This window comes from Corvus cornix, chromosome 9 (assembly GCF_000738735.6).
Source record: "Corvus cornix cornix isolate S_Up_H32 chromosome 9, ASM73873v5, whole genome shotgun sequence".
Taxonomy (NCBI): Eukaryota; Metazoa; Chordata; class Aves; order Passeriformes; family Corvidae; genus Corvus; species Corvus cornix.
This window is the reverse complement of record NC_046339.1, coordinates 25,281,493-25,300,996: the sequence shown is the minus strand read 5'-3', so window position 1 is coordinate 25,300,996 and position 19,504 is coordinate 25,281,493. Positions and strand designations below refer to the sequence as shown.

At 43.7% G+C, this 19,504-nt stretch overlaps 3 protein-coding genes across 11 annotated transcripts in view; 1 reads left to right on the top strand and 2 right to left on the bottom strand.

Annotated features, from left to right (window-relative positions):
- INPP5D (inositol polyphosphate-5-phosphatase D) overlaps positions 1-2,921 on the bottom strand; it is a 62,414-nt gene extending 59,493 nt beyond the window's left edge. The window contains exon 1 of the mRNA XM_010390619.4: positions 2,863-2,921. The gene's annotated coding sequence lies outside the window, so the exon portion shown is untranslated. The remainder of the gene's footprint in view (positions 1-2,862) is intronic.
- The window catches only part of NEU2 (neuraminidase 2), a 34,130-nt gene continuing 14,663 nt past the window's right edge, over positions 38-19,504 (bottom strand). For 3 of the 9 annotated variants that reach the window (XM_039557238.1, XM_039557239.1, XM_039557237.1), the window contains exons 6-8: positions 3,879-3,911; positions 2,863-3,067; positions 38-1,146 (exon numbers count right to left, since the gene is read on the bottom strand). In XM_039557238.1, the coding sequence (XP_039413172.1) occupies positions 208-1,146; positions 2,863-3,067; positions 3,879-3,911 (1,177 nt within the window). In that variant the 3' untranslated portion in view covers positions 38-207. The other 6 variants (XM_019280632.3, XM_019280633.3, XM_019280630.3 and 3 more) reach the window with 5 other exon arrangements.
- NGEF (neuronal guanine nucleotide exchange factor) overlaps positions 11,235-19,504 on the top strand; it is a 48,704-nt gene continuing 40,434 nt past the window's right edge. Inside the window, exons 1-2 of the mRNA XM_039557234.1 lie at positions 11,235-11,411; positions 19,090-19,149. The gene's annotated coding sequence lies outside the window, so the exon portion shown is untranslated. The remainder of the gene's footprint in view (positions 11,412-19,089; positions 19,150-19,504) is intronic.

Below are 19,504 nucleotides of genomic sequence, written 5' to 3'. Positions count from 1 at the left end.
GGAAAGGCAAAAAGGGAGAACAGGCAATAGAAAACAATAAGTTGTGGTATGTTTAATAGACTTCACAATCTACAGACACAACAAGCCAACACCAAACTGTGTGTGCAGCAGGAGTACAAAAACTCTTTTGCTGAAGGACGAGAAATGACAGTGAAAAGCATCAGCAAAGATGTTTTTCAGACTGATACTGATGGAAAGGCTTGAGACTCAGTGTTCTGAGGGAAAGGCTTGCTTCAAGGTGAAGATGACAAAAATCATCTCTTCACATTGTCTGTGGGTCCCATATTCAAAGAGGCAGGAGAACAAAGGTGAGCCGTCGGGCCCAACACCCATGTACTGCAGATCTGAATAAGCACACAGGCCCTTGAAGAGTATGCTGGGTTTTGTCCAGTGTGCTGGATTTAAAGGGCTTTTGTTGAGGTAAATTCCTAAATCTTTTCGACCCCTTGGGTCTGTAGGATGAGCATAGAGTAACCAACTATCTTGACATTTGGCATCCGGGGGAGGTGGAAAGGCAGTAACACTTCCATGGCACCCAGAGGGAGGTTCTATTAGCATTTCAACCCGCTGGCCTCCCTCGAAGTCCAGCCCGTGGTTGTAGCTGACAGCCTGGATCCTGGCTCCCCTGCTGCTCCTTGCATTGCAGTAAAGGACCTTTCTGCCGCAGGTGTGCAGCTCTGCTACCTGGCACTCCACCGCGCTCTCCTCCCCCACAAAGTTCCCCATCTCCCACGTTGTCCCGTGGTCAGAGCTGATGAAGCAGAAGGCATGAGGGGTGGGGTGTTGCTTGGGGTCCAAGATACGATAGGCATAAGCAGGAATCACGAGGCTCCGGGCCTCATTGCGCAATTGTAATCCATGACCCGGCCCCACCGCAAACGTGGCCCAGTTTTTGTACTCATTCCTGATGGTTCTGTCGGTGACATCCTGGGCAGTGCTCCAGGTGCGTCCTTGGTCCATGCTAGTGACATAGCAGAGACGCACCAGGTTGATCTTTGTCCTCAGCTGATGCTGCTCAGAGATCTTTCCTGGGACAGCTATGAAGAACAAGATGAGTTTCCCCGAGACCTCATCGTATACCGGGCAGGGGTTCATAGATCGGTGGCCTTCCAGCTGTGCACTGACAAGGGTCTCCATCCTATTCCACTGCCAGGACCCATGGGAAGGGAGACAAGAATGGAACACACTGTTACAAAGAGACCCACGTTATAGTGCAAGGATGCCCGGATAAAAGCTACAGAAGAGCATGGGAAGAACAGAAACAGAATAATGGATAGAGCAAGAAATGGGAAGACAATAATCTGGCATTGCCAAAGGCAAGTGAAAATTATTTAGATGACAGAAAGCATGTACATTTCACCAGGCAGGTGGGTTATGTCCTTTTCAATTACTACTCCCTGAGGAACTGATAGCTCTGTATCTCGATGCAGCTGGTGGCTGATGACACCCTTTAAAAAGCTACAGCAGCTGAATTTTCAGAAATCCTCTCAAATATATATATGGCACACAGACACGCCCAGTAGTCAGTGTGCTAGAACAGACACTGTGCTGTGTCAATGTTTTTTAGGAGGTCACAGAGAAACCCGAGGCCTTTTCAAACATCCTGGATGATAACAAATTCCTTTTCATTCAGGCTCCTGTTCTTCCACTTTGATCAGTATGTGAATGGGCATCCCAGCCTACACTGAGGCACCTTGCTAGGGCTGATTGCATGGCTCTGGTGTGGAGATTTGGACCCTGAGCTGTCTGACTCAGAAAATAGGTCACAGAGCTGGTATAACTACCCACCAAGCCCTGTTTTCTTCAAATGAATAGCACATAACACAATCATGTTTCTAACATTAACACTGCAATTAGAAAACTATGACTACATAGTGTTACTGGCTTGGTAAACAAAGCAGTAGTTTCCAGTAAGATTCTATTAATTAGCTTTTCTACCCTGATTTGCTGATTAGCCTTTTTGTTCGTATCTTATCTTTTCCTATCCAACTAATATTATGTTTATTGAATATTTAATATTTCCATTTTAAGAAACTCTAGCATGTGAACACAAATTACTAAGTTTATGACCAACTGACCCCCACTAACTGAATTACAGGGAGTCACACGAGGTGTTACTTGAATGCTATGACACTGCAGGTGGGCTCAGAGGCTACTTCTGCTAGACAGACTCCAGCTCTTAAGAGCCTATATTCTAAGACAACCAATGAAGGTTTGGAATAGAAAAATATAATTACTTTTTTTTTCCCCCAAGACATTAATGACTTTGCATATGCAAAAATATATTATAACTAGAGTTTCCACCACGCCCAGCCACCCGGCAGCATAACTTAATAATAACTGGTAGGTTAATAAGGCAGCCAATTCACTGGCACCAACAAACCAGACACTTTTTTTGCATGAGGAGACTAGCTATTCTCAATTGTTTTTTAAACTAGAAATTAGTCCTAAGATGATGAATTAAAAAAAAAAAAAGAATAGTCACTGATCACTAATTTACTCCTCCCCGTCCTTGTGGCATTTCTTCCTCTTCCTTGAGGCATTTCTGCCTCTCTGCCGCATTTTTCCTGCTACAACAGGACTTTTGTCCCATCTCTGTATCTGCATCCCCAGCTCCGCAATGAGGGGTCAAAGCCACCCCTAGAATATCTACTCCACTTTAGTCCCCCCAAAAGCTGCCCATAGGGTTGAATCCCAGCAGTCATAACAAGACATGCATTATTTATAGGCAGATTTGTCTCCTGTACCTGGGGAGGAGAAGCTGTCCTGTCCGTAGAGCAAGAGGGCAAATACATTCAACTCATTTGGGGCAGGTGGGCAGAACAGGGGGCAGTGCCTGCTGCTTCCTCCCTGCACTGGTACCTGAACGTGCTGCGTGGCTGGGTCATACACGCCTCTGCGCATGGCTATCAGCTTGGCATGTTCATCCACCAGGTCCTCTCGTTCCTCAGCAAAGGCCAGGATCATGCTGAACCGCGGCAGGTAGAGCAGGGCTGGAATTCGATAGCTCCAGGAACTGTTCCGGAATAACGTTTCTTGCTCCAAGACAGGGAATGCAGCCATTGTGCTAAAGGGAAGAGGACAAAGCACGCTACATTTTGACCCAGGAAAGTGTGATGGGGCAGATTCCACTGCTTTTTGCTCTCTCTGCTCAGTGGGACCTGTCCTCCATTGAAACATACTTTCTGCTACTTTCAGCTTTGTCTTTTCCTTCTGCTTTTTCAAAGAGAACCTATGCATAGCATAGTAGCTGGAACTCAGGCCAAACTCACCCCAGGAACAGTCTGGTTGGTCTGACTGGAGTGTTGCAAGGTAACTACACCAAATCCAGTTAATGAAAAAGCTGTGCTTTGTTTTGTCTTTTTAATTAAATGTACAGGCTGGGTTTTTGTTTTGTTTACTCTGTAATTCAGAAGACTGTTGATAATAAGACATTGTAGTACTTTCCCTTGCCCCAGTTTGAGGATGGTAAGCACTGAGCATGAGTAAGAAAAGGAAAAGAAAACCCCTCCTTCCATAAGATCAAAGAACAGCCTGAATGGTGTCACATCACTTTGGGTGGAACTTCTGACCAGGCAGAAACCTTGTCCTCTTTACAATTATTTAAAAGCAATGTTATGAAGGAAAGCAAACATGAAGGAGAATTTAGTGAAGCTGCCTCTGTGTAACTGGTCTGTGCTATGCCCCACACAGCCTCTCTTCCTCTCCTCAGATCTACTTGGCCCTCTCTCCTCTTGCACCAAGCCTCTCTAGTGACCCAACTCACCCCAGTAAAAAAAACCCAGTAGATTGAGGGAATTATGTCGCAGCAGATGGGGGAAAAAATAAGAAAGAAAAAAAGAGAAAAATATAGAAGGAAAAAAAAAAAAAATTCTCACATGATGCACCAGAAACTGAAGGCCTGGATATCCCTTGCTCAGCAGAGAAGGCAGGGAAGAAAAAAAGAAAAATAAATATTAAAAAATCAAGCCTTAGATCTCTGACGCACTGAGTGGGTAGGATGGCAGGAAGAAGATGACAATACACTATGAGTAAGAAATGCAAATGCCTCCTACCTCGCTGAGGCAGTACTTGCTGCACTCTTCGTTGAGGATTCTCCTATTTACCTAAATCTTGGAAAGCACTATAGCGGCTACTAGACATGGACCAGCTCCTGATGTTCTTGAAGGCTGCCTTGATAATTCAGGACCAGGTATGGAGGCAGCTTCAGAGTGCATGCACCTACCTGGAGAATAGTTTGCACTCTTCCATCTTTAAGAAGATTTTATTAGCCATCCTAACTAACATAGACTTGGTCAATAATTTTTTTTTACAGTGTTTATTTCTGACTTAGGACAACACAGATAAATTGAGTTTATCCTCTAGACAAGTCTGAAGCACAAGGCTAGCTAGCTCAGAGGACCATACATTCCACTCTATCCAGATCCATAGCTAGGCAGCAAGTATTCAAATATTCCTTGCTTTCACCTTCCAGGTGCTATAAATATCAGTGAGATTTTTGAACTCACAGCACTGCTCAGAAGGGTCTGAACTGGACTGCTCTAGCTAAATCCAGCTGTACAGACCACAGCAAGCAACAGCTCCACTGCCACTCCAAAGCCACTGCAGAGAGAATTCTATCTCCCAGGAGCAGCTGCTCCCTCCTCACTGTAGCAGAAGATACAGCAGTGTGAGGAAAGGCAGCAGCACCGCTACTGTACAGAGTGTTACCAGAACAGGATTACAGCTACCCATGCAATAACATGAAGGAAATAGGAAGACCTTCCTAGAACAAATAACTGTGCTGTTTGCTACTTACCAGCATGGATCTGGCTATTTATGGCTCTGAAACTGAAACTCACCAGAGTGCTTCCAGACTATTTAAAGGGAGATTAGTCAGCCTGTCTAGTGCAGCACAGGTTCCCTAGCGTTCCTGCTCATGATGCCATCCTGATCTTGCAGTCCTGCTTCAGAGCAGGGCAACAGGGAAGGAAAAGAAAGGGAAAAAAAATAAATGAGAGGAAGAAAAGGAGAGAGAGAGAGATCTGGGCTGGCCCACGAAGTCCTTGATGGAAAGCCAAGAGACCTGTGCCACGGGAGGCTGTGCTGCAGCCTGCTGCACACGAGTCCCTCCCATGTGAGCCTGTCACCTGCACACAGCTCTGCCCACACTCTCAGCCCCTCTGTGACACGCTCACTTTGAGTGTCACAACATCTTCCACTTTTTGTCAAATGGGGATTGAGGAAATAGCTGAACTGGGAATAGCTGCCATAGAAACAAGCCTGAGGTTTCTGGACACAGCAACTATAAGCAAGGAAAATACTAGAATCAAGTGACATTTCCATCTATCCAGAGACTAAACAGAGATATGTGTGAGCATACATTTTTACATACACTCCCTACACACAGTGTGGGTATTACGGCTGCGTGGAAGATTTCTTCCCTCCTAAGCAGCATGACTCTGCCTGTTTCTGCCAAAGCCCAGCATCAGAGTGCTCCATCTCCAGCCTACTTATGACCTTAGACCAGACCCCACACTAAATCCAGGCTATGGAATTTCTTAACAAGCCAGGCAACACACATTTATTTAGTCTACTAAATCACCCTCAATGTAAAGTCAGAAAGATGTTATCAGCAAGAACTGTCAAACAACAAGCCTTAAACAAACTAAAACATTCAGAATTCAAAACTGAAAAAGACACAAAACTGGAATTACTTTAATCCAGCAGCCAGCTGAACTAAACCTTTTAACCACACTAGAAACAGAAAGTTTCTCTTGTGGTAAAAACTTCTTACCACATTTACAAGGGGATTTTCCGGCTCCCCAGTACATGCTTTCCTAAACAATCAATCAGGGTCTGCTTTCAAACTGTTGTGGCTCAGCTTGGCAGTAGCTCCTGGGCCTTAAAGTAGAGGTTTTCTTAGCAGGAGAGAGGAGTTACACGAAGTAGCAGTATTTTTCTTAAAATATATTTGGTGGAGGAATACACAAACTGCATTCCTACTTGAACCTACAAAATGGTGTATTTACCTTTTTAGCTCCTAGCAATGTCCACGGTTATGAAAAGAGAAAAAAAAAAAGAAAAGAAAAAGAAATACCTTTTTTATTCTGTGTCTTCTGGAAGTCACGTCAAAAGGAAAAAAAAAAACCAGAACCAAAAAGCACTCCTATTGGATTAGACAAAAGGGACGCTCACCACACTCTTACCAACTAGTCTCCAACCTGCAAAATTATTTATGTTGGCAGTAATGTCAGCTGTCTTGGATCCCCAGGAAAAGCTATCAGCTGGCATATAAACACAAGCTTACATTTAAATAGCAAACCTGTTTTGCATATAAGGGGTGGTTCCATGTGAGCCGGACAAACAATAGGGAAGCACTTTTACATTATCATAGTAATTAAGTAGCATATTTCTACCTGCATGGGTTGGCACACTGTGGCACAACTGTTGGCTCTATACAGTTCAGCATGCTGTCTTATTTCTTGGTCCTCTACTCCCCTGGTGCTGAGGAGGGCAAAGTTCCTCTAGGTTGCAGCATGTGGACTCCCAGTGCTTTCTCTCAGAGTACTGAGCTGTAGGAAAGTTTGCCAAAAGAACCCACAAAATTGTTACAGCCAACAGGTAATGATGCTGTGATAATCTGACATTCTGGCTCCACACACCTCCAATCCATCAACATGTTCTTTCTGGATAAGAAATGGGTTAACACAGGATGTAGGGATGCAGGAACGACATGCTGATGAATTCACGTGCAGCTCCCAGAGCCTCTGTGGGAGTTTTCCAAGGCCAAATTATCCCAGCAGCTGCAAGGAAGGAGCTACTACAGGGAGCCAAGCAGGGGAACAGGGAGGAGAGTACAAGCCTAAGGTCACACCTGAGGAAGAAGGGGACAGCAGTACCCCTTCTCCCAGCTGTGCCCTGGCTGGCTGAGAGGCAGCATCTGGAGCTGTTGCAAGTGCCCATCATCAGAGATGACAGCAGTATCCCATTTCTTTCTGCATCCCTTGTTTTCCCCTCCTCTCTACTGAGTTTCCATTGCTGCCATTAACACTCCTTGTCTTTGCAGTGAACTGAAAGAATGAGAATAACAATCCTGTGAACAGATCTTGCTAGTCATGAAAAAAGAGGAAGAGAAGTCTCCTCATTTGATGGCAGTTGTGATTGACCTGTGCAAGCCATATAGGGAATTGCAAAGGTGTGGATTTACAACCAATCAAGTGACCAACGAAATTAAGGTAATGCTTCTGTATTACTCTGTTTCTCTTGAGCAACCCTGTATCCTTTCCTGTTCCAGCAGGAATGCCCATCTTACCTCGGCAAGCCATCAGAGGATGTCAGACTGGCAGAAAACTAATCTAGAAAAAAAAAAAAAGTGAACAGTTTCTGCTAGGTCATTGTCCTGGACTGCGTCAGAAAGAGTCCATCAAGCAGCAGAATCTGCAGTTGGAACAGGAGCATAAAGCTGCTGACAGGAGGAGCACACTCACCACCCAGACTGGCACTTAGCCATTGGATCTAATTAGCTGCATCATAAAACCACACCCCGTGTTTACGAATCTTGCCTAACTTGGCAAGTAAAGTACTGCCTTAATTGGGGCATACAAGAGAAGACTGAGAACATTTGTTTCTCACTGCTTTACATGGAATCAAACAACAGGCAGTGTGAGGAGAAGTCCCTCCAGAGACAATGTCATTGATATCCACCAGATACTTTCAACAGTGGCTCCTGGAGAAAATCCAGAGTCACGTAAAGCAGAAGCAATTAATGGAGGAAGAGAGACACTGAAGAGGCTGCTAAGGTGCAGTCTGCCAGAAAGCCAGACATGAATGATTGCTTTATGGATTTCTTCACCTTTTTATTCTCCCTGGCTAGCAGCAGTGTTATTCAGGTGATTTTTCTGAGTCACACCCTTGGCTTCTGCAGCCAGACAACTCATAAATACTCACTTGTTTAATAGAAATCACTTTTTCCAGCTGCAGCTTAAAACTTGTTGTCCATCTCTTCTCAGTGGGAGTCCCAAGTGTGGCTTGGTGTGGTGGCAATGGTTCCATGGGCTATGATGGCAGAATGCACATGGCAAAGTGGCTCTGCCTCTGGCCACCTCCCACCTCCCCTTATCGTCTCTTCCTCTCTAAGTAGTTTCCACACATTCCCCTGCAGCTGGCTGGGGTGCCCTGCCTTTGACCCACTCCCCAGGAGCAGTATCAGTATCAGATGTGGCTGTGCAGAAGCTAACGGTCTAGAGTAGCTAAAACTACTCCTAGAATGAAGGATGTGCTGCTTAGTCCTGCTGTGAGGTTAAACTGAGTGAATCCCAGTGCCTGTGCAGGACAGCCCCACAATCATCACGGGCACCCTGCACTGCTTCCCTGCAGTCACCAACACCACTGCCAGCATCCAGGCTCCAGCACTGCCCTTCAGCCTCCAGCCCACAGCACAGACCTTTCTGATAAAAGAAAAAGTGCTTTTCCCAAACAACATGTTGTGTTCTGCAACTGTTTTACAAAACTGTTCCTTATTAACGATCAAAAATGGATGTCTCACTGTAGACAGGCACAGCCTGATCCTCCCTCTTTCCTTTCAGTGTAAATCAAAATCAGTGTCACCACTGAAGTTTAAAACAGGTTCAGGTCTGAGGAGGATCAAGATCTTCCCTTCTATTGTTCCACACTTACTTCATTGCCCTTATATCTGATTGTTGTAATGAAAAAGTTTTTAAAAAGGTTAAAAAATGCAAATGGGGTGTGTGGGTGCATTAATAAGAGGATATAAAAATAATGCAGAAGATAATATAATGACAGAATACTGAACAATGGAGCATTTGAATTTGGAGGACTGTGTTCAGTTTTGGGTGCCACCTCTTAGGAAAGACACGGCAATAGCTGCAAATGGAAGCTGAGGAAAAGAATTCAGAAGCTAATGCTCGTGAGCATATGTGAAAAGAAATTAGCAGGAAAACAAGAGATGGTACATTTAGTGAGTGACAGTCCATTAAAAATTGTCGATGTATATTTCCCTTGCAAAATGCTCAAACATGAATCCATTGGTTCCCAACACCATTAGAGTGGCAAGGCTGGCTCAGGTAATTCAGTGTTTTTGCTATGCTGTACAGTGTAGCTGCTGTTGTCAGGCAGCTGTAGTTAAAATCAAGGGGTTTGTGAGGTCAGATAATGTGAAGCAGCAATTACACAGTACTGCAAATTTTAAGTTAAAACACGATGTGCTGCTTTCCAGGCATTGGGGAATATGGTATCATTGGTGCAGAAGATAAATCCTATAGACCTGGGCTTTGACTAAAAGTTTGTTCTGTCAGGGGAGGAAAAAAAACAAGCAAGGAAAAGCCAAAGTAATAACAATTATGAATGTAACAGGCAAATGCTAATAGCAGAGCTCTTTGGGAAACAGGTTGCACTGAAGGAGAAAACATCCACTGTTTTCTTTTAATGCCAATTCTAGTTAAGGAAAAGAGCCTCTGAGCACATTTGAGACCAGCACCTCACTATCCTTATCAACTGTAGGAGCAACAGGCATGAGGAGCAGGTACTCTTTGGGTTTGTACTATTTCACACTCCACTGACTCCAGTTACATTACTTTTGATTTCCATCAGGAGGAGTAAGCACAGAATCCTGCTGCCGGTGTCTCTCTCACAGTAAATACAACTTATTTCCTTACCTTGTGGAAAAAATTGGACAAAATCAAAAAAATATTCCCTTAACTCAAAGGGCAACAGCATCACCCCATAGGAGACCTGTAAGCCTTCTGGCACTCCATGGTGAGTCGTGGGTTTGTCACAGGGAAGCTTCCTCACCCTGTGAGAGACAACACCCAATAAATAGCCTGCCTATTATACACATTACACCATTTCTCCATTTACTTTACCCATTCGGAACACAAAAGAAAAATACACTTTATTTTTGTTAACAAAACGAATTGCACAATCTATGGGAAGCAAAGGAAGAGAGGTGGTGAGGTCTGAATACAAAAAGTGGATTGTAGAAGCAGGATTTATTTAGCTCTCAAAATAGCAACACTGAGAAGGAGTCACTGTAGCAATTTAATGACTGGAAAATGCAATAAAACCATAGTTCCTTGCTTCATGTACTCTGCAGTGCTTGGACACTCAGATAAGCAAGTCTGAAGCACAAGGCTAGTTGGATTCACCCTGGGCAACTCTTGCAACAGAGAGGAGCTCAAATACCATTGCATCCCTCGTTCCTGAGTCCTGCCAGCTCTCAGACCAGGAGTGCACAGGCCTGATAGTGACCTTGATTAATCATTAGAGGATTAATTGCTGGCAGCCCTCTATGCCCAGGCCAGGCATTCAGCTGGTGTAAAGGGACATTGACACTGGTGACCATGAATCTTTGATGTCTGAGCTCAGATTAACCCAAGCTTAACTCAGTGAACATCTTCCATGGAGTAGGCTGGGCACACAGCTGCATTTTATAAAGAATAATGTTGTGACCAATTAAAATATTTTGAAATGAACATGAGACTTGGCAAGTTCAGTGAACTTCAAATAGAAAATAAAAACCAAAGGAAAGACTAGCATCAAATTCAGCAGGCGGTGTGATGCTTTTTCTAAGAGTCAATCCAACTGCAGGCTTAAAAATACTGAGTGAGTTATCCGAGGATAAGGGGAAAATTCTCTCCCAGGTATAGCACTGGTCTAAGCAATTGCTATTATTTGTCTTCTTTTGAAGCACTGGTCCTAAGTTGCCCCCAGAAGAGGGACATTCAAATCGTAGCAAGCAAGTAGCCTGGTAATAAGAAATTATTTCAAGAGGGGAAACTATCACAGGCATTTGAACTGATCCAAAAAGCCTTAAAATAAAACCAGGCTGGCTCTGCTGTATCCACCCCAGTGCCCAGGTATGTGAACCCACATGAAATTAAGAAATGGCAATCTAAAAATAGTCATAAACATTTAGGTCTTTTCATCTCAAATGGCTGTAAATAATGTAAAGCAAGAGCAGTTTCTCAGCCAATGGGCCTTAAAAGTGGAAGCAAATACTATTTACTGTTTCCACTTACTTGAGTTTGCAGATCTGGACTGAAGTTTCGCCCAGATTTATACGGGAGGTTTAACAATGCCCTGTCATTAAGCCTTGGCACAAGCAGTGCAAAGGACGTTCAGGGCATATTTGTACTAACTTATCTGGGTAAAGAGAAAGCTGTTCCTTTAAACTGTGTTTGCTGTGACTCTGGAAACTGAGCAAACAAAATCTGAGGGAAACTTTACTCTCAAGCAGAACTGACAGGAAGGTACAAGGACTGAAGGACAGCGAACTTCTGTAGGACATACCTGCCTCTGGATTCACAACTGATTTTCAAATCCGTAACAACTTGAGGGAGTTTAATTCAGACTTTTTGGACATACCTCATCCCGATGGCAAATGACAGACTGGCTCAGCCCCTGAGTGAAAGGTGAGTAAAATCCTGTTCTGGGGGGATGCTGGAAGAGGAACTGCCCGAGGAAGAAACCTCAGGCCACAAACAAAGGCACAAATCCAGTGCCCAAGAAAGAACTGACTTTGCTCTACAAGCAAAGCTACACTGAAGGAGTCCTGTGCAAGCCAGAGAGAGCACAGTCGTGACACTGTTGAAATACTGGCTGACAGAGAGGAGAGACACCACTGGCACAACTTGGCAGGCATAAAACCCACCACCCACAGGGAGGAAGCCTAGTCAGAGGAGAGACCCAGACTGCACAGGATGGCATTAATGTGACCAACTGAACAGCAAACATTCCCAAACCAACCAACCAATCAAGCTGTGTGCCTTTTTCCAGGGGCAGCACAAGCTGTGATTTTTCCTGTCAAACGTTTATGTGTGATCTTGCTTTAACAAAAATGTATAAATAAAGACAGGAAATATGAAAACCAGCCTGTTTTCCTCTTAACTCCAGGCTGATCCTTCCCCTGAGCCAATTTTTCCTTTCACTCTCAGGAGACCAATTGCTGTGAATCCAGTGTAACTGTGAACTCTGTCCCAGCAATTATGTATATTTTTAAATGCACAAAGTAAACAAGGACTCAAATTTCATAAGAACAAGCTAGCTCTTCTGATCTTAAACTATCAACAGATTTGACCGTTAGAGTGGAGCTGTCACTTTCAGACCTAGTTGAAAGTAGAAAATTGCACTAAAATAATGAAAACTATTTAGAATATTTTGCTGAACCTTCAAGAAGTACTAATCGGCTGACATCCATTTTAAGATATGGACAGGAATTTTATTCAGGGCTGATTTTCTACAGATTGAGATTGGGACTGTTACCTCCAATCCACTTTAAGAACAACTGTAAATACAGGAGTATGTGTGAAACACCACAGTAACTGCCAGACAAGAGGAACCCAAAGAACCCATTGTCCCACACTGCTATAATTTGGCAAGGACATTCGCAAGACAATGTAAAATGCTTTAACAATATAATTACCCTCATCTGTCCCTGAGTATGTGGCCAGTGCCTGGCGATTTCACTCATATTTTCCTTTTAAAAGTATCTTGTTCTGTGATTTCTATAGGCAATTATATTTTTTCCCCCAGTAGTTATTGGAGGAAATAATTCATGTTTCCAAGCAGCACCCCATGGAAACTGCCCCATCATATCTAAAATAAGGAAAACTGACAAGACTCCGTAAAGCCTGAAACAATCTGGAAGTCTCATCTCCCTCTTGCCTTCTCTTTCCTATGTGAAATCATACTGGAAACAGATGTCTGTGAAAAAACAGGTCAAGCGTGTTACTCAATCTGCAAAACTTGGACTTTGCTGTTCCAAAAGGGAGCAATTCCTAAAACAAGAACCCTTTTTAGGAGCAGTTGCAGTCAGCTCAAATAAAAAGAAGGCCACTGAGGAACTAGAAATCTAGACAAGATGCCTGCTTTTCACTTGAGGACTGAAATGTAGAAAACATCAAATGAGGAATGACCAAAACCAAGAGAATATTCAAAATTGTTCATTTTTTCCTTTAATTACAGTATTTTCCAGAGTTCTTTTGAACACATCGGGTTATCTCATGTTTTGCTCTTGCACTTACATTGAGCTCCTGCTCAAGTAACTCAGAAAAAAAAGAAGAAAAAAAGGAGTATTCACAAACTATAATGTACTGCTCCCAGTCTAGAGATGGGGAACTAAGACTCAGGAAACACTGACATGCTCAAGATTGCCCAGGGAACTGCAGCAGAGCTAAGAAATTATATCTACTCTCCCAGGACCTGATCCCATGCCACAGCCATGAGATTCACTACCCTCATTCCAGCCTTCCTCTTTCTGTGCTTAAAAGCTGGGAATGAAGAGGAGGGTAACAACTGCTGTTAGAAGAAAGGATCCAGAGGGAAAGTTTTGCCAACCTTTCCCAGCGCTTGGGTAAAGTGGGCAACAGAATTACGGCTGCGGACGCCATGGCACTAATTTGACAAGAAGATGGCAACTCCCTGTGGATATACACGCAGCCAGAGCACTGCACATGTCCCTCATTTTCTGCAGAGCCATGCTGGCTAGTGCTGCAGCTGGCAAATTAGAGGCAAGTGGGGAAGGCTTGGGGTTGATTGCCTAAGCCCTGGGCTAGTCCCCCAGTACTGGGAGAGAAGACGCTGCTCTGCATTGGGAGCTGCAGTCCAGCAAGCTTCTCTTCCTGCCAGGGTCTAAAAAGGGCCATTCTGAAGGGGAAGTTTGCATTGGATGATGTTGTTTGCTGATGAGTTTCCAGAGTTGTGTATCAAGTGCTTTTCCTGAGTTACTGAAGACCCATGCAATCAGAGTAACAGGCTGTAAGAATAGAATCGGCTTATGTCATGTTTGAAATTAGCTGAAATTAGCTTGATGCAGTTGACAAGGATAGCCTGGCACAGCAGCTCTCCAAACCTGCCTGACTTTTCAAACCAGCAATAACCAGCCCGACAGGATTCTGATGTCTCAGTGACTTCAGGCTCCCTTGCAGCTACACATTTGCAAGCAGATTCACCAAACAGGCACTCCTTGGACCCTCCACCCAATAAACACTGAGGGAGGAAAAAGAGAGAGCTCTACTATTTCTTGATCAACAAAATTAGCCTTCACTTTCCCTGCTTCTGTATGGAAGCTTTCAAATGAAAAACCCTATGAATTCTTACCTCTCTGCAGTGCAAACAACCACCCATGCTCATTTCTTCCACAACAAGCGTCTCATACGCAACCAGCAAATCTAGAAATAGAAGTGGGCATCATTATATTTTTCCCCAGGAGCAGCACAGGTCTTGTCTGCCCAAGGGACACTTGGCCTGTCTGCTTACTAATGAGTCTGTCTTGAAAAGCTTCAACCAAGACATCTGTTAATCCTCCTTTTCTAAGTGTCCTAGCATTAGTAAACCTTTCTGCTTTCAGCAAGGCATTATGACCTGGATATTATTTCTTGTACTATGTTTTTGACTAAATCATTTCATCAGAGACTAAAGCTGCTATACCTTAGTCCTTTAAGTTTTTTTAAGTCAGTTCTAAGTTGCATACACATTCCGTGGCTAGAAGGCTTCACACAGCCCAAACAGAACAAAAAAAAGGAGCAAGGACTTGCAACTCCCACGTGCAGCCCTGCAAAACAGAAGAGATCATCAGGCAGACTGCTGAGAGCCTTCCTGTGTACGTACTTGCATAGTACATTGGTATCTCCTGCTTTGAGGCTACATCCTGTGATTTGCCCCTAAGCCCTGAGCTAATAGTTGTGTACTCCCCCCAGCCTAGGAGATGCAGTGATTTGGTTTTTAATTATTCGCTTACCTTCCAGAGATCAGCCTGGAAAACCTCATGAGTTTTCAACCACAGCTACTTAGCAATAATTTCACTAGTATCCTCTCAGCAGAAATAACGAATGGGATGGCATCAATGACAAGAACATTTCAAAAAACAGCAGGAAGAAGGAAAGGGGTCTTCCTCAAGAGGCAAGAGTTCTTGTTAGTGGAGAGATGTCAGTGATGTCAGCGCTGTCAGAAGAACAAGGATGAGTTTTATACATTTTACTTCTCAGGACTCAAAATCTTCAAGCAAAGATGCATTTTCACCATTGCATGTGTAAGAATTTAAGGAAAGAAATAGAAATAAGGTCAGATTTTTGTTTTATTAGTTTTATAATAAAAAGCAGAAGAGTTTGTAGATTTCCACTTGTGCTCTTCTGTATGCTTTAAAAAGGAGGTTGATTCCTTCTACACAGCTGGAGAGCACGTGTGTGGTTATATATGCGTATATATGTACATATACACATACGTAGAATAGCTCCAGAGGCGAAATTCTTTAACAGCTACTGCCCATGGCTACACCTACTACATGAGACCCAGGGGATGAAGCATGGAATTCAATGGGATAGAGCTGGACCACTCGCTGAGATGCATGGATTGAGCAGGGATGACATTTAGTAGTGGCATACAAGAAAACACATCATTTTAGGTAATTATTCTTGAATCATAAAGAGTCAGTAAACAGTAAGAAAGATAAACCATGCTGCAGCAGAAAAATATGCAGCTTTTTAGTGTTATTTTTTAAGCATATATTGATATATATTAGTTAATTTTTACAAAGTAGCGATATAGTCCATGTTTCATGCAGAGGGAATTGTATGAAGGCATGTATCCTCTTCTGTCGTGTAGTAACATTTATAGAACACACTTATTTGGTGTCCCTGTTGACACATGGCTTACCTTTATGCATAGAACTTCCCACAATGCCGGACTTAATTCCAGAAACATTTTTAGATCTAGCAAGAACATTTGAGTCATTTTCAGCCACTTTAAATGTACTGGTTTCTCTCTCCATCCCCATTCACTTGGTCTCAGGGTTTCGGAAGCACATGGTTTGGAGGATTTATTATATGAGTCCAATGTATTTATTTTTAGTCTCTGAAATGTTTCTAAAACAGGTACTCTGTAACATATGTGCAAGACATAAATGGTTTCTTTCTCACAAAAGTGTAATGAACTGTATAATTCTGTCTTGGTTTTGCTTGCTATAAATAAGGTACCGGCCCTAAATCATGGCAATAGAACCATTATGTTAGCTTCCTCAGCTGAAAGACTATCTCAAAATTGGAGTGGTTGTAGTTTGATTCTGTTAAGGCTGGTTATAGAATTCAATCTTATTTACAAGATAAGTACAAAATGTTTGATTTCTGGAAACGTGTGGGGTCAAACTGTTTGATATTCTTTCTGCCAGCATTCCCAAACTTATTGTCTAATTTTCTCTGGCTTCTGCTGTGAACCTCTTTGGTCCTTGTCTCACTTTCTGGTCAGTCTGTTCTCAAGCTCCACCTGTTTGTCTCCACCTCTGTGCCTTAATCAAATAATACCTTGGCCTTGCACCTAAATAGTTGAAATTCCTTTGTGAAATGTCATGTACCTTGCTCTGGACAGGGACATGTACGTAACTGTCTTTTGCCACCACCTAATAGAAAGGGTCAAGATTGTAAACGCTTCCAAGGATGGCGATCCCAACCAGTAACAGTGAAAATATAAATATTTGTGTAGTCAGGCAGCTAAGGGCCATGTGAGCATTAGGGTAAGATGTTACCATGCCTGTAGATCCTTCTGCTGGAAGTCAGTCCCCCTGGGGCAGGGGTGCCTCAGCAGGACATGTGAGAGCACCAAATTCACACTGGCTCCAAGTCTGTGCCTTCATCTCAACCACTGATGAGGCTAAATGAATTCATAGCTGCATCTGCTGAGAGCTAAATCTGCCAGAGCCTAGGGCTGAGTCTGTGGGTGTTACTATTCCCCTGACTCAGACAGAAATATCTCTCGATGCAAATGCAGGCCTGAGCTTGTGCAGAGCCCCAGAGCCTCCATCAGAGTCCTCTCGCATGTGGCACTCCTTAAGGGATTGGCACCTGCATGAGCAAGAGCGGCTGCTGGTGAGTAAGGCCTGCTGCTGGATTTTGGACTGTGCTGCATACCAGCAGAGCTGGGTTTGCCTCATTATCATGCAGAGTGAAAGAGTTTAGAGATGACATTCCACTCCAGTTAAAACCAAGTAAGATGGAAAAAAATCACTGTCTCATACATGAGCAGGGATGTAATGGGGGACTGTTGCTGGCAGGAGGCAGAGGTTTGGTTTTGGTTTGCACAAGACTTTAAGAAAAGCATTTTTAAATGAAACCATTAAGATGCAGCTAAATTGGCATTTGCATGTACATTAAGACAGTATTTAAAGAAGAAATATTAAAGGAGCCATGTTATTTATAAGGGCTTGAAGTCAAAATTTTGTCTTAAAACCGCTCTATCTGCTTCATCAAATATACATGAAAGGTGCATCCCTATATTCAGCATACAAAACCTTTCAGATGAGTCATTAATAGGGCTTTTATACTTGTAACAACTTCAGCACATAAAAAGGAAGAAAAGATTTAAGATCTTCTGCCTTTCTACAGCGCGAACACACTACAGCCAAGACAGCAATTTCTGCATTGAGCCCCAAAACTTTCTGTGGAGCTAGATATGATTTGAAGGGGCATCCAACCATGGATGGATTTGAGCTGATGGGAAAACTAACACAGCACTAGGTAACTCAGAGTAGGGGTTCATTGGCCTGTGTGCTGAGAGCATCCACCTGCATACTTTGAGTGGCCACTCAGACACATCAATACTGTTATCTTTATTCTTGGTGGTGGTAGGGACACACTATACAATCAGACAAGAGCAATTCTTCTGTGACTGTATGTCCCTATATAGGCCAACCATTCAGTCAAGTTGTATTCATACCTGTTATTTCCTGCTTTGAAACGTCCCTGAGTTACAAAGCTGGAAATTTCAGTCTGTCTCTAGTATTAATTAAGCAATCTTCATTACCTTCCAGGCTGGGCAGCGTTGTATAATATCAGCAAATTGAGCAGTTTTCATTTCAAAATCCTTGTGTTAACTTCCTTATTACAGTACTTAACACTTTTCAGTCAGCCAATACACCTCCCCACTTTAAAGAGGAATTAGGAATTTAATGAAGGATTGGATTCACCAGCAAGGAGAGCCACTTGTCCCATCCTGCTGCACCCCTTCCATCGCAGGGAAGGCTGAGAGCAGGGAGCCAGACAAGTCCCACACAAATGTTTGCCTTGTGGCAGTGGAAGAGAGGGTACAGAAAAAAATCCTCCTGGAGACACAGGCTCTCAGATCAGGGCCAGCACCAGGCACACCAAAACAGCCCATTATCCAGGGCAGCAAAGTATTAGGGAGGCAAAGCATCCGTGATCCAGCTGCCTGCTCTGCTGTGCTGGAGGTCTGCAAAACTGCCACTGAGAGAGGGGCCAGGGCATATGGAGCAGCAGGTTTGGCAGAGAAGGAAGTGGCTCTTTCCAGCAGCTCAGACACCACTTGCACCCCTCCTGTCTCAGCAACAGCTGAGGCAGCCAGCCTGGCTTTCCAGGGCTGCCAGCCCCCGGCACCTCCCTCTGCTACCAGTGCCCACCAGGGCTGCCACCAGTGACAGACCACACAGTCTGCCTCTGCCACGACTCGTTCAGCTGTGCCCACCTGGCACGTCGTGGGATGAGGGAGAGATGCTCAACTGGTGCCAGAATGTACCTCCTGCTCCAGACTCCCACATCAAGCTGCCCAGAATAAACCCATTTCAAATACCTGCAGGTCTGCACAGCTGCAATCTCAGCTTTCAATCTGCAGCTTCTGCTACTAAAAACATTCTTTGATTAGCCCTAACTGGTTAACAGAAGTTACACCTAATACACCTTTGATACATCTGATACCCTTCAAATCCCTCTAAGTCCACCCTATACAGTAGTCACATCCACAGCCAGCCCATTCCTTGAAAACACCTCTGGTCCCACCCTCCCAGAGCCAGCAGTGGTCCCTGTCTTCTACACACATCCATGTGTCCAGGTCCACATTGCTCTAGGAACCTCAGTCCCTTTTACAGCTTGTATTAGCATCTCACTCAACCCCTGAGTTCAGCTGTTCCTGTACAAATTCATGGCATTTGCTGGTAAATGCCAGTTTTTTACATAAGCAAGTAAAATTTCTATACAGTCAAATTCCTGGAGGCTGGATTACGTGTGAGTCAAAATGCATATTTCTAGCATTGTTGTATGCACATCACTTGCTGGTTTCACTGTTGTCATCTTTCCCTTTTCCCTACAGACTGATACTTTGGTCTCCATGAACTCCAGGGAAGTATGTTTGCCTGCAAAGCACACTCAGGTGGGTGATGAGTCAAGCCATGTGATTTCAAGGTGGCATATGAATATACTTGGGAGGGGTTACTCCTGACAAAAGACCTGGCACTCACCTACCTGTGACTGTCAGAGATGAATACCTTCTTCAAAAATTCTCTACAAACACTCAGACAGGGATAGTTAAGGTCCACACCTGCTTAAGCCATTCATTTTCTGTCACTGAATAGTTTGACTGCTACCAGAATAACGTAATACTAAATTTGAATACATCCCTTAAACATATCCCTAGTTTTTTAATACAGCTAAACAACTGGAAAAGTCAGGACTGTTTGGTTGACATATCAGTAAATGGTTTCTCACTGATTTCTTAGAGTATCAAT